General features: G+C 43.7%; 1 protein-coding gene across 5 annotated transcripts in view; it reads left to right on the plus strand.

Moving 5' to 3' along the window:
• Positions 1 to 13646, plus strand: part of DCUN1D3 (defective in cullin neddylation 1 domain containing 3) — a 37776-nt gene extending 24130 nt beyond the window's left edge. For 4 of the 5 annotated variants that reach the window (XM_057748733.1, XM_057748732.1, XM_057748736.1 and 1 more), the window contains 2 exons: positions 6884 to 7419; positions 8717 to 13646. In XM_057748733.1, the coding sequence (XP_057604716.1) occupies positions 6989 to 7419; positions 8717 to 9200 (915 nt within the window). In that variant the 5' untranslated portion in view covers positions 6884 to 6988 and the 3' untranslated portion in view covers positions 9201 to 13646. Of the gene's footprint in view, positions 1 to 5401; positions 5565 to 6883; positions 7420 to 8716 lie in introns of all 5 variants that reach the window. The other variant, XM_057748734.1, reaches the window with a different exon arrangement.
• The last annotated feature ends 460 nt before the right edge of the window (positions 13647 to 14106 follow it).

A 14106-nucleotide genomic window follows, 5' to 3' on the forward strand; every position in this document is an offset into this window, starting at 1 on the left:
TAAAGTACTCCCTCAGTCTTTCCTCCTTGTTATTTTTGCAAGTTTACTTTCTAGGAAGTAGTTTATAAGTGGATACCACCCATTTCCCAACTTTTTCTCAGGTCATTCAGCATCTACAGCTGCCAGTTGGGATCAAGAGGCTCTTGTGGTCTTGCTTGGAGACTCCTCAGGGGGATGGCTTCTGCCAGTATAGCCGCTTCAGCCCCTGGCAGCTGGGTGTCTGGCATTTATAGTAAGAAGTAAAAACATGTGCCCAACTAGCTATAGAAACTGGATGAAAGTTGGAAAGATGGATTTCTTATTGCTATAATATGTAGAAGCACCAACATTTGTCAGTGGCTTCTTCTGGATAGACTGTAGATGGAAACAGAATGAGAGGGGTGGATTGGATCATTTCCTTCTCTTGAGCAAGTCATCAAAGTAGACCTCAAGTGCCTTGCTGACACTGGTTTTTGGTGCCAGCATTTGCTCCCTGGTTTTTAGCCCCCAACTAACTACAACAATGAGCCAGCTTGCTCTGTTTTCCATGTCAGCGCCTATTTCTGACTCTGAGATCAAACTAAGATGATTAGGAGAGGGAAGGCTGCAAAAACAGTGTAGTCTTTCACCTCTTGTTCAGATTGGAGTAGCCCTGCTTTCTCTCTTTTTGACTTCTTTTCCCTTGGCTCTAATAGGCTTGGGCAAGAAGTGTGAGAGCTATTCACCGAGGAGGCAAAACGCCTGTCCTCAGAAGGCTTGCAGATTTAGAACTTCAGCCTCTTTGGATGCCAAAAAGTGAAGGTAGTCCCAGAATGTTAGACTTGGAAGGATTTTAATGATGGGAACGTAGAAACTCAGAGAGGTTCGGAGCCTTGTACAAGGGCACACTTTGCTTAGGGAGATCCCAGACCAGAACCAAAGGCTTCCTGGGAGTTTGCTCTGTTCCTTTTGACTCAGTACCTCTGAAGTACAGTCAGGTGTTGTTAATGTATCTTTTCTTCTTGGGCCACCATCATCTCTTTGGGGAAGGATATATCCTGGCATACATCATAGCAAAGAATAGTAAGCAGTGAGGCCAGTGATGAAGAGTGGTGAATTTAGAATCCGATTGCCTGGGTTTGAATCCCTTTTTCTTATGGACTGGCTGCATGACCTCAGGTCAAATCCCTTGAACTCTGTTCAGTGAAGATTATATTATCTTCCTCATAGAGTTGTAGTGGGTTAAATGGGATAATTCAGGTCAGTGTCCTCCATACATACATGTAAGTTCAAAGATATTGCTGTTAATAAACATTTTAAAATCCTCTCTAAACTTGGACCAGCCAGATTGGCCCTTGGCCTCCTTCCTTTCCACTTTATGCTTCCAGTCACTGCAGGACCAGAACAAGACTCATCTTCTCTGTGAAACTTTCCCATTGAGTAAATTTTGGAGTCTGACGTACTGGTTTTATTTCCTAGTCCCACTGCTTAGTGGTTAAGAAACCTCAATTTCCTAATCTGTAAGAGCTCTGACAGCCCAGTTTGTTGTGGGGTTTGAAGGTGATGGTGTATATGAAGCATATAGTCCAATGTCCCACAAATACCAATTCCTCTTCACCAGTCAGTCCCTCCACCTTTCTTTCCATAACACTGGTTCACACCCTTCTCTTCTTTCCTGTCTGTTCGTCTCTGTGTGGTTTAGCCCTTCATGGTCATTCTGTTCCATAAGAGGTGATTCTGTTTCAGAGGTAGATAGTAGGTCCTAGAAGACAGGGACTTGCCTGATTGACACTTCATGGAACTGCCTAACAGATAGAATCAGTTTCCTGATCTCTTCTCTGGCTCTTTGTGGAGCCAGAGCATCCACTGGGACCACGACCTCTGGGATTGCCCTCAGCCCAGCAGTGCCAGCTCCAGGCCTGGGGCCAGGCAGGCAGCCAAGCCCATCCCCAGGAACAGCAGCTGGGGCTGGCACAGGGAAGGAGGGAGGCTGGGAAGCTGATGCAGAGAAGGAGGGAGGGAGAGAAGCAGAAGCTAGAGCTGAGATTGAAGGAGAAAAGCTGGAGGGTGATCTTGCTTCAGCATAAACTGAGCAGTTACTGTCTTTGATCTTTCAAGTAACCCCCCAAAGCTGTGCCTAGAAGCAGGTTTCCTGGTTTGTGGGCCCCACCCTCCTTTATTCCTCTTCCTACCTTTCCTTTCTTCCTACCCCTCTTTGTCTCTCACTCTGTTTCCCTCATTTATGCCACTTTCGCTGAAACAGGAGAGCAGAATCACTTACTGCAAGAACAGGAGAGCTGCTGTGGGCATTTGGGGCGTCAGCATACCTGAACTGCCCCAGGAGGCCTGGCCCAGCTGCTGACAAGAGCATTGTTCTAGGAAAAGGAGGCTTGATTCTGTCACCAACTTTGTGATAATAACTGTAATGAAGGCTGACACTTACTGAACACTTTTTATGAGCCAGGTATCGGGCAGGGCATTTTACGTGGGTTCTCTCATTTACTTTGTCCACCAGACCATGAGGTACAGCTGTCCCATTTTAAAGTTACATGCTGATGGTCACAAAGTTGTTCCATCACTGTGATTCAGATCCAGGCTTGTCTGCCCCCAGAGCTCATCCCCTTAATTACTCTGCTCCAGTTTCTCCCTTCCTAGCTAGCTCCTTGACCTCTGTGTACTTCCATATCTCTTCTTATAAAATAGGGGTAATTATTTCATAGAGCTACATTTTATAAGTAGCTGTTATAATGTACTAACAAATACAAAGTGGTCTTCATTAATAATGATGCTCTGCTAGTGAAATTTGGCTCTGGGTTGCCCAGATTGTGCTGAAGATATCCACTTCAGAGAGGCGGCAGGAGGCCCACTGAGAAGGCAGTTCCATTAAATGAGTATAAATAAGTAGCAAGTGGGAAATCCTGTATTTTGCAGATCTACAGAACTAGAACCTAATGGAAAGGGAGTGGAGTCTGGAACTGGCTGGACGGTTGCCCCAGGTTAGGGCCAGGGAGTGACCAGCAGTTCAGAGTATCCATAGGGCACAGCACATACCCAGCTTGACTTTGTTCAGGATCATGCACAAGTCTTATCCTGCGGAGAATCTGATTCCCCCAGGTATTTCTGACCAGTGGTACATTTGAGCAGGGTCAGTGCTGTAGTCCAAGAGACTGTTTTTAAGCAAGACCCAAGTGCATGACTCAAGGCAAGCTTAGGTGTCCTCTTTGGGCCTGGGGAAGCCAAAACCTGGAGCCCATTGTGCAGATGGGACAAGCTGGGGCTTCCATCAGGCTAACCAGATACTACTCAGCTGTTAATAATAGCTGTCATATCAAGTGTTTTCTGTGTGGAGGACAGTGTGTGCCAGGTACCCTTTATCTGAGTTTCCTGACTAAACCCTTACCACTGCTCTATGGAGTAGATACCATTTTGCAGGTTGAGGAAATTCAGGTTTGGTTTTGTTTTATTTTTAATAAATTTGTCTATTTATCTATCTGTTGGTTGTGTTGGGTCTTCGTTGCTGCGCGCAGGCTTTCTCTAGTTGTGGTGAGTGGGGGCTACTCTTCATTTTGGTGCGCAGGCTTCTTTTTGCAGTGGCTTCTCTTGTTGCAGAGCTCGGGCTCTAGGCACATGGACTTCAGTAGTTGCACGCAGGCTCAGTAATTGTGGCTCATGAACTCTAGAATGCAGGCTCATTAGTTTGTGGCACACAGGCTTAGTTGCTCCCGCAAGCATGTGGGATCTTCCTGGACCAGGGATCGAACCCATGTCCCCTGCATGGGCAGGTGCATTCTTAACCACTGCACCACCAGGGATGTCCCACAAATTCAGGTTTTGATCAGGGTCAAACAACTGGTGGCAGAGTTGGACTTTGAGACATGGAGCTTTTAACCATTCTGGTAGGCTGAAACCTCACGGATTTAAGGACTCTGGACTAATTCTAGTCCCTGCGTCTAGTGAGGCTGAGCCTAAGGGCATCTTGCCTACCTGCATCACGGTGATAAGGTTGCCTGAGAGAGGGCAGTGGCAAGGACACTTTTCTTAGTACTGGGCACAGACCATGTGTTGTTCTTTTTCCAGTGGCTAATTGTAAAACTTGCTACTCTGTGACTGATGTGATGACACTTCTGAGCTGGAGACCCATCTATTGGTGGGCTTTCCTGAGGTGATCTTATGTAGGTGGGCTCAGCAGTCCACCCTAGTGGTGAAAGGTCATGGTATCTCAAGCCAGACATACCAGGTTCTGCTCGTGATCTTGGGTAATTTTCTTTGTGCCTCAACATCCCTGTCTTTAAATGGGGTTGTGGCGAGCATATCTGAGTTTTATTGTCCACAAAGTGCTTAATATAGTGCCTGGCATGATATCAAGTGCTCAGTAATTGATAACTACTCTTATTAGCTATTAGCCAACAGCCAGTAGGTCCAGGGAAGCTTTCAACTTTAAAACACTTGAAGTGCTGCCATCCTAGGACACAGGGCTGAGCACCATGATTGAGCCTATGAAATTTCTGGGTGCAGAGCTATTTTCCCAAAGAAAGAGGTAGACACAAAAGAAGGGAGCCCATTGAGTAATCAGGGGGCCACACCCACCATCAGATCTGAAAACACTTCTTCTGGCTTGAGACCACAATTTGTTTCAAAGAAAAGGACCAGAATGAAAGAAAGGGATCCAGCCTTCTGGCACTTGCTGATTGATCATCTGTCTAAATTGATTTCCCCCTCCTTTTTTTCATCTGCTGGGCATGTAAAAAGCCTTCAGGTTTCAGCTGGTTCTGCTGTGTCAGGTCATCAAAGATGCTCTCATGTGGAGGGCTGGTTGGGAAAATGGATTAGGGCCTCTTGGGAGGCCCATCTGTTCTGTCCCTTCCTGAAGGTCTTGGTGCCAGGATTTGGAGGAAGCTGGGATAATGCAGCATCTGCCCAATGGGGACAGGGGTGAGTGGCTTGGGTTATGTGGTCAGTCGGAAACCAGGAAATCCTCTTATCCTGCCAGATACCTAGGCTTCCCTCAGCAGCGGGAGCTGAGCAGCAAACCCTGGTGAGTCAGCCTGGCTGGGAATTAGAGTTGCCAGTCTGTGAGCATGTGGGATTTGTGTAAGTTTGGGCCTTTTGTTTCTTTCAGCATTTTAGTCTTTAGAAACACAAATCTGGAAACCAGACCCTCCACATGGTATAGTCCTGCTTGTTTTGAGATAATTCAGCATGAACAGTTGCTTCCCTTGTATGCTGGTCTTCTAAGAATTAACCCCTTGCCTTTTAAAATTTTAACAAATTAAGCTATACTTTAAAAGCATAAAAAGGCTTAAAAAAAAACTTACTTGGGTCTGTCATTTTCCACACCAAAAAGCCCTGTAAGGGTTTCAGTGTGTTTTTGAAACCTAAGTGAAACTGCAAGTCTTTTTTTAAGGGCATGTATAGTCATGTCTGTCATGTATTCTCTTTGAAGGTGGAGCATGGGACACACCCTGATACGATGTGATTTCAGTAACTACAGGAATGATTCTGGTCTTCATTTTAAACTTGTATACTCAGAACATACCTTAGAATTCCTTTGGAAGATAACTCTGAATTTATCCAAGCATTATTTGAAGGAAGCTAAAGTTCTTTAGGTAAAGTTTAAAGCTCCAACCTTCTGTTAAAAGCACCCTTCTGCCCCACTTCCAGTCTCCTTAGAGCTTTGAATTTGGATTGTGAAGGTCCATGACCCTCGAGCGGAGAGGCTTGGGACTAACATTGATTTGGTTCACTTTCCCTACTATATTTCTGGCTCCTGGTCTAAATTTCTATTAACATCATAATTTCAGAGGCTGCAGTTATTATAAGCAGGTAGCAAAATTTTACAAGTACTAAATTTTAAATGGATCTTCTAGTGGACTAGTTGAAGGTAAGAATAAGAGTCTGAGTAGATATAATTGGTCTTCAGAGAAATCACCTCATCCCTGGCCCAGAAATTTCTAGCAATTCTTTAAAAAACACTTTTTAGTTACTTAAGTAATAAATAAACCACTGTGATGTTTGTTACGTATCAGTGCAGACTTATCTTTTTCATCCAGCAGTTATCCTATCATTTCGAGATTGTATTTGGGTAAATCAGCCTTTCTTTTAAAATGGATATACTCTCTTGGAAGACTAAGCCTGCAGGCCCTATAGGACATTCATATTTAGTGTGAACTTGACTTTCCTTCTACATACCACCTTGCTGAGAGGGGTATTTAGAAAAGAAGCTCAGCGACTGAGACCTTTGGCGTGGAGTACAGTCTTGGTGGATAGCTCTCATAGGTGGATAGAGGGAAGAGTGGAGAAAGGGCATTTCACCTACTGTGTGGGTGGGTCCCAGAAAGGAATTTGAAGAAATCAAGACAAATTTTACTTTTTTAATTGGCTAGGACCCTGCTTGTAGTCTTGACTCTGCAAATTCTTTATCTCATCTTTAGGCCATTATGAAACTAAATAGTTTTGGGTGTAGCCACCGTTTCTCCCTACTCATCCCACTTAAAAAGAAAATCTGAGAATTTTGACATTAGAGACTAGATGATGAACATTTTATTTGTACTTTCTGGGTTAACACAGGTCCAAATAACTTTCTTATGTGATGGCAGGTTGGCAAGACAGATTTCCTTTGGAATATTTCTGGCAAAACTGAGTCTTCCTTGATGCATTCTGCACATGAATCAGCTTCTTTGTGATCTGTGTAATCTTAAGAATTTTAGGAATTTTCCTTATTGGTTCTCCATATGTGCCCTAGCCACTGCGTTTCCAAGGTGAAGGTATAGGCTTGTGAGGGAGGTGACGATGAACTCGGGGTATTTCCTCTGGTTCATGGTTAGCTCATTGAAACAGAGTGGTGTCCTAGTATGCAGTCCCTGGAGGGGAGCTTATATACTCTGTCTCCCTGTCCAGCAGTGATTGCTCTGTAATTTCCTTCCAGGTTGGCTGGCTCCGCTGGCTGATGGCATGTTGAGGCACATGGGCCAGTGGCAACAAGGGTATCCAATCCAGAGGGGGCCACTCTAGAGGTCAGGCCACCAGCATCATGGGCCAGTGTGTCACCAAGTGCAAGAATCCCTCATCAACTCTGGGTAGCAAGAATGGAGACCGTGACCCCAGCAGCAAGTCACACGGCAGGCGGGGTGCAGGCCACCGTGAGGAACAGCTGCCAGCCTGTGGCAAACCAGGTGGGGATATCCTCGTCAATGGGACCAAGAAGGCAGAGGCTGCTACTGAGGCCTGCCAGTTGCCAACGTCCTCGGGAGATGCTGGGAGGGAGCCCAAATCAAATGCCGAGGAGTCTTCCTTGCAGAGGTTGGAAGAACTGTTCAGGCGCTATAAGGACGAGCGGGAGGATGCAATTTTGGAGGAAGGCATGGAGCGCTTTTGCAATGACCTTTGTGTGGACCCCACGGAATTTCGAGTGCTGCTCTTGGCTTGGAAGTTCCAGGCTGCTACCATGTGCAAATTCACCAGGTTAGTTACAAATACTCATGTCGCCAGGTGAGCAGAGGAGGAAAGAGAGTACCATTGAGCAGTGGTGCCCAGCTAGGATAGAATTGGGTTGGCGTCATAGGGTTTTGGGTAAGTCTTATTTTCTTTTTCTGACCAATTTCTCTAAAGCTGTTCCTCCTCTGAAGAACCGGGCACCAACCATTCTTGCCTAAAGTTAAATGAGGAATCCATGTTCCTTGGCAATCCATGCTGCCAAGCTGTTGCCCCGCCCCACTGCTGTTTCAGACTTTTATCTTTTCTTTTACTCCTTTACTTGCCAGTTCACCCACTTCCTCACTTGATATTTATTGTACACCTATCATGTGTCAGGCATTGAGTGCCACTATAGTGAGTGCCACTGGGGATGTGCTTCGGTCACCGCATGAAGCCAGTTGCCCCTTCTAGCTCTCCGCACATTACCCTTAGCCAGCCTATGTGGTGAGGACAGCTGGCCCCAGTTATCAACCAGTAGTTGTGTACATTGGCATGGTCATGCATCCCTATAGAGGTTGTTTGTGGGAGACAATATGGCAGGGTCACCGCAAGGTGTGGTTTGGAGAGCACTGGGTTATAAGTAAGTAAGAAGAATTGACTTTGAGAACCCCTCGATACAATTTTTAGTCCCTGGGTAGGTTACTCGACAGACCTCAGACATTCTATTTTCAGCAGATACAGAAATCTCTGAGAAGATCAATGTGAGACCATGTTGTAAGCTAAAAGTGTTATATAGATGTTAAAAAATACACACACAATTTTTGTTTTTTTAATAACAGAACTTTGATCTCTAGTGGCAGATACCTAAGTTCATCCAGAATCTTTGGCCTCAGAAATTTCCCTTGGCAGTCACCAAAAATATTCCAAACACAAACAACCCCTAGAGAATCAAAAGGAAAACAGGAAGAGACTCCCTATCTTGGAGGAGTCTACAGCTTAAACACTATTGCAGAATGGGAAACAGGGCATGGAGCAGGAGACTTTGAGTTTAGCTTTGGAAAGATGAATAGATGAATGAATGAACCACTATCAGCTGTCTACCATGCGCCAGGCACTATCAGAAGCAGTTGACATATTAACTTGTTTAGTCCTCAGCAAAACCCTATGAAGTAAGGTAGTATTCTCACCATTTGGCAGATGAAGAAATAGGACTTTAGTTAGTAGAGGAGTTGGAGTTCAAATCCAGACAGCCTCATAGTTGTACTCTTAATTATGATACTATATTGCCTCTCAGGAAATGATATCATTTACAATTATTAATTGTGCCCCCTCCTTCCTGTTGCAGGAAGGAGTTTTTTGATGGCTGCAAAGCAATAAGTGCAGACAGCATTGATGGCATCTGTGCACGGTTCCCTAGCCTCTTAACAGAAGCCAAACAAGAGGATAAATTCAAGGATCTCTACCGGTTTACATTTCAGTTCGGCCTGGACTCTGAAGAAGGGCAGCGGTCATTGCATCGGGAAATAGCCATTGCCCTGTGGAAATTGGTCTTTACCCAGAACAATCCTCCGGTATTGGACCAGTGGCTAAACTTTCTAACAGAGAACCCCTCGGGGATCAAGGGCATCTCCAGGGACACTTGGAACATGTTCCTTAACTTCACTCAGGTGATTGGCCCTGACCTCAGCAACTACAGTGAAGATGAGGCTTGGCCAAGTCTCTTCGATACCTTTGTGGAGTGGGAAATGGAGCGAAGGAAAAGAGAAGAGGAAGGGAGAGGTGCACTCAGCTCAGGGCCCGAGGGCTTGTGTCCCGAGGAGCAGACTTAGTGTTTCTGTCTCAGGAGCAGCAGCAAGGATCTGCCTGCTGCCCTGCAGCCAACCGAGGATTTGGACACTTTCTGGAAATTACTGAAGATCCGGATATTTTCTACTTTACACCTTTCTCTGCCTTGTATCTGAAAGGGCTCTAAAATGCTGTATCATGTTTTAGGCACTTTCTTCACTTTTTGGTTATTTTGGTTATTTCTTTTTTTGGGGGGGGTCCCCCAAAATATTTGAACCTGGTTACATGTTGTGTATCCTTTTTTTTGAAGCCTTCAGATAGAATAAGCCTGCCACTTCTTGCACAAATTAGATTTTTTTTTTTTTTTTTTGGTGGGGGAGGGTGTAGAGCAGGGAGCGGGGAATGGGACCGTTAGGTTGAATTATCATTACAAAATGATACAGTGCCAGATCTCAGTTTTGCATATTCTTGTTTTTCAGGGCAGGTCTGTACTGTGTGTAGTGCTGTTTACATGGTTGAATTTAGGTTGTAATAATTATTTTTAAAGATTTACACAGAATTGAATAGCAGTGTTAACTGTTAACCACATTGCATTAATTCCCAGGCAATTAAAGCTCTTGGAGAGCCAAGGCCAGCCAAGAGCATTTGTAGTCTGGTGACAACCCCCTTTTAAGCTAATTTATCTGAAACCCTTATTTTCCTTACTTCTTGCTCATTCCTTCTTTGACCTATTGCATTTCATTTTGAGTTTATCCATCAACATGCTGCACCTGTCAGTCAAGTGAGCAGTTTTTTTAGAACACATTGTACTGAGAACCACTTAAGCATTGAATGCAGAGAAAGCAGTGCTACCTCAGTTTTGCTGGAAGTAGACTTTGATAGTTTTCTTTCTTTGATGAATTTTCTGTATTTTCATGTTGTAAGTGGAAATACTTTTTTTTTTCATTTGCCTTGGAGCCAAAGTTTCTGTTCCTGGTGGTCGGAAAACTGTGCCTGCCGGCCAGCTGACTTGAAGGAAAACTGTGGTATGGAGCTCTGCTTGAATTTTTTTTTTTTTTTTTTTTAAATTGAGTATCATCAGCTTACTTGTCTGGCAAGTGCAGAAGCCTGGGGCTGACCTGAACTCTGCCAAACAAATATAGAAGTGTTTTAATAGTTAAATGTGTGCCCTTTCCCTTCTTGCTGCACCCATGTTGTCACTTAACCCCCAGAAGTTATTTATTTTCTTCTTTGTTAATGTCAGGCTCATTTGGGGTAATGTGATGACTGTTTAGGTTTACATGACCCTCCTTTCCTTTTCCTACCCCCAAATATGTATATATACATATATAAGATATGTATATATTTTACCTATATAAAATATATATATACACATATATGTATCTATATTCCTTTGTTTCTTTGCCTGCTAAAACTGGCTATAAAAGGGAGCTGCCTTCAATATATAAAGTATGAGAAGAGTGCCAGGGAACATCATAATGGAGGCTTTTTAATCTTAATTTGGACCATTTTCACTAAAGATGAATTTTCTCAGCCCTTTCCTCACAAGAGGGAGTCCCAGTTCTCCAGACTCCTCTGCATGCTGGCTCCGTAAGGCCAACTTTGGCCAACTGCCACACAGGAGTTGACTCTGGTCCTACCTGGTTTCAGTAGAGGGTCCTCTTGTTATTTTTCCATTAAAAAAAAATGTCCTCATAAAATTGTACTGGAAGGGTGGGTGGCAGGAACTTGTACCGTTCAGCTTCCAACACTTTGGAACAGGTTGAAAAGGGAATCTTTTAAATAAAAACTTATAAAAATATTTATACTCTTGAGGTAATGAGAGTTTGTCTGTTAAACATTTGGAGTTTTCTCCCGCAACTTACCCCCATCTCCCTCCCAGGTATATGCTTCTCAGCCTGGGTAGGAATTGCTTATTTTGAGTTCTTTTATTAGTAGCCTGTGGCTCTGGGCTCCCATCTTTACAAAATGATTTAAGGAGTTTCTGCAGTTGATGTTTTTCTAAAATTGGTATTGACATAGGGAACATACTTGAAGTTTTGTGGGGTTTGTTTTTTTGTTTTTTGTTTTAATCCTAATCCTGACAGTTGCCCTTTCTTAGAGGGGTGGATGGGAAACTTTAAAGTCAGCCACAGTAGGTTAGCAGTACTGCTATAAAGCTGATGAGGGTCCCAGTCCAGATGTCTGGCTTTGTTCTAGCCTAAGACATAAGATCCTTGTATAAAGAGTTTCTAGGGGTCCTAGCAGGTTCTGTGGGCTCAAGTGTAGCTCAAGTGAGGTATTAACAAGACTACCTGCTCATTCAGTCAGTCTGCAACCCCCAGTTTTTCCCAATTTTGGGTTGGGTAGAGGTTGAATAAGGGTAAAGGCAGGCTGCTCCTAGCCAGGTAAGACTTTCTCTGTCTTAGATCAGAAGGGTGTATGGAGAGAAGGGCACAGAAGAGGGAGATGCTGAGTATCCTGAGGACTCTGGAGGAACTGGATTCCTTCCCCAGCCTACAAGAAGGCATTCCATGCTATATGATGGGTGGATTTTTATTTTTTTTAATTCAACTCTTCAGCTTTCCATCCCCCGACAAAAGAGCCATTTTTAAAAAATTATTTTTGTTACAAAAATGCAAATTAGAAGCCTGAAAAGGGAATGGTCAGGGAGGGACTTAGTTTCCTTCCAAGTTTAAGTCTTTGATGCAAGGAATTCAAGCTTCTGCAGTAGTCTGGGCCAGTGCTTGACTTTCTCATAACCATAGGAAAAGCAGTTTTTCTACAAAGGGATCCAAGGTGTAGTGGGTGTGTGTCTAGGGTTTGCAGTTACACTTGTGGGAAATGAAAGGTCCCTGTTCCTCTTCACCTAGAGATAGGTTTGCTGCTTAATGAGTGAGCAGTAATTGTGTTGAAGAGGTCAGTGCATGCCCCTCAGGAAGCCAGTGCACCCTTCACTTTAACAATATGACACCAGAGTGGTGGGGTGGTGTGGAGAGGGGCAAGATGTGGCTGCCATTTTGCAAACAGGCAAATATCAGAGTGGCTACAACCAACTGAATATGTTGGGAAATTGCTTGTTTTTTGGCAGTGGTTTTGTGTGTGAGCTTCTGTGGTATTTCTTTAGCAATTGATTAGAAAACTATAAGAGATGAAGTGTGCTTCATTGAATTGCTCTTCCCCCATCCCTGCCAAATTTGAATGTATCATTCTTAACTCTGCCTCCTGTAATGACACTTTGCTATGCTGTTGCCTCAGCAGTTCTCACTGCCAGATGTGCTCACATATGAGAGTTGGGTCCAAGATCCCACTTCTACCCTTCTGATAAGAAAAAAAATCTAAAGCTGGGTAAAGATCCAAATTTCAACCAAGCCTTCAGGCCCAAGGAAATCCAATTAAAAACCAAAACAGAAGATCTGTATTTAGGGCTGTGTTTGGTTTGCTAAATTTAGTCTTCAGTGTAGTGAAAGGTAGACCCAATTATACATTGTAAGGGCTGGAAGAAAGCTGCTGCTAGGTTTGTTTTGCTGTAGTAGCCCGCTTTGCCATTTTTCTTGTGTGTCTAATGTTTGGTTAGTGATGACCTGAACATCTTGGCAATCAACAAGGTTTTCCTTGGGGGAATCCATCTTGTTTAAACAAGATGGACTAAAAGGACTATTAAGTCATTAAAGTGTTAATTGGGACTCATTTGAGAACACGTGACATTGACCTTCCCCTTAATCCACAGTCTTTTTTTCTGAATCATATGGAGAGGTTTCCCACCCACTCCCCCTTAAGAGTTTACTCCTTTGCTAGGCTGTAATTATAGCATATATATCCAGGTTAACCTTGACTGGCACTGCCTTACAGTGAGGATCTGCAGGTGTTTTTCTTCACTGAAAGACAAAATTGAGTAACCATCAGATTCTGCTTCTGATTCAGGTGCTAGGGCATCACATCCTCCTCCCTGTTTCTCTTCTTGGAAACTGAGCCCGCTCTTCCACCACCCACCTTCCCTACTACTTTCAACACAAATCTTGGATATTGCCAAAGGAAGCCATTCAGCAGCTGCTGGCTTTTTTTTTTTTTTCCCCCCAACACACATTCTGGGAGAAGTGTCTTCCCTCTGACCTTGGTCCCAGCCACCTGATCTGTTATTAATTGCTCTTACCTATTGCAGTAATGAATATGATTCTAGGTTTCAAAGGGGGGAATTTGAAGCAATAGGCAAGTGGGGCTTGGATAAACTGGTCCTACAAATAAGATACCCTGCCTTAACCTGCTGAGGTGATGAGTCCACTACTCATGTGACCCTCCACCTTTGTGGATTCCTCTTGGTTTATGACCAGTGTGTCTGTTTCTTGAAGTTGTACAAACTTGTTGACAAAAGTCAATACTTTGTATTCTCTGCACTGTTGCACTCCCAAAATGGCTCCTTGAATATTTTTATTAACTTGTTCACACATTATTGTCTACTTTTTTATTTGGAAAGTAACTTGCTGTTGGACTTAATAAATTTGTTTACTTGACTATTGACAATTCTGCAAAAAACAAAAAACCAACTCCAAAACAACAACAAAAAACCAGTGACTTCATTCTGGATTGAGGTTTACCCACCAGGAGCCTTTTCCAACATACTGGATGGCAAATCCTGTGCTTTGGAAAATAATCCAGATCATATGGGATCCCCAGGTACAAACATGGATGGTGACTTCCCACTCACCGAATTTAATGGCTTTTGGAGTCCTAGTACTAGTAGGCAAGAAGCAAATGAGTCCTCACAGGGCCACTACCTAAACAGTCTTACCTTAGCAACTGATGTCGATTCCCATGAAGAATAAAAAGTGAATTAGAACACTATTCTAAAAAAAAAAAAGAACACTGTTCTAAATGGTTGGCTCCTATATCTATTAGGTTGGCAGTGATTAAGGCAAAGGAGGCAAGCTGAAAACTGTCAACTGCTACTGCTCTGTCGCCTTTGGCAAGTTA

This window comes from Hippopotamus amphibius, chromosome 9 (genome assembly GCF_030028045.1).
Source record: "Hippopotamus amphibius kiboko isolate mHipAmp2 chromosome 9, mHipAmp2.hap2, whole genome shotgun sequence".
NCBI classification, from domain to species: Eukaryota; Metazoa; Chordata; class Mammalia; order Artiodactyla; family Hippopotamidae; genus Hippopotamus; species Hippopotamus amphibius.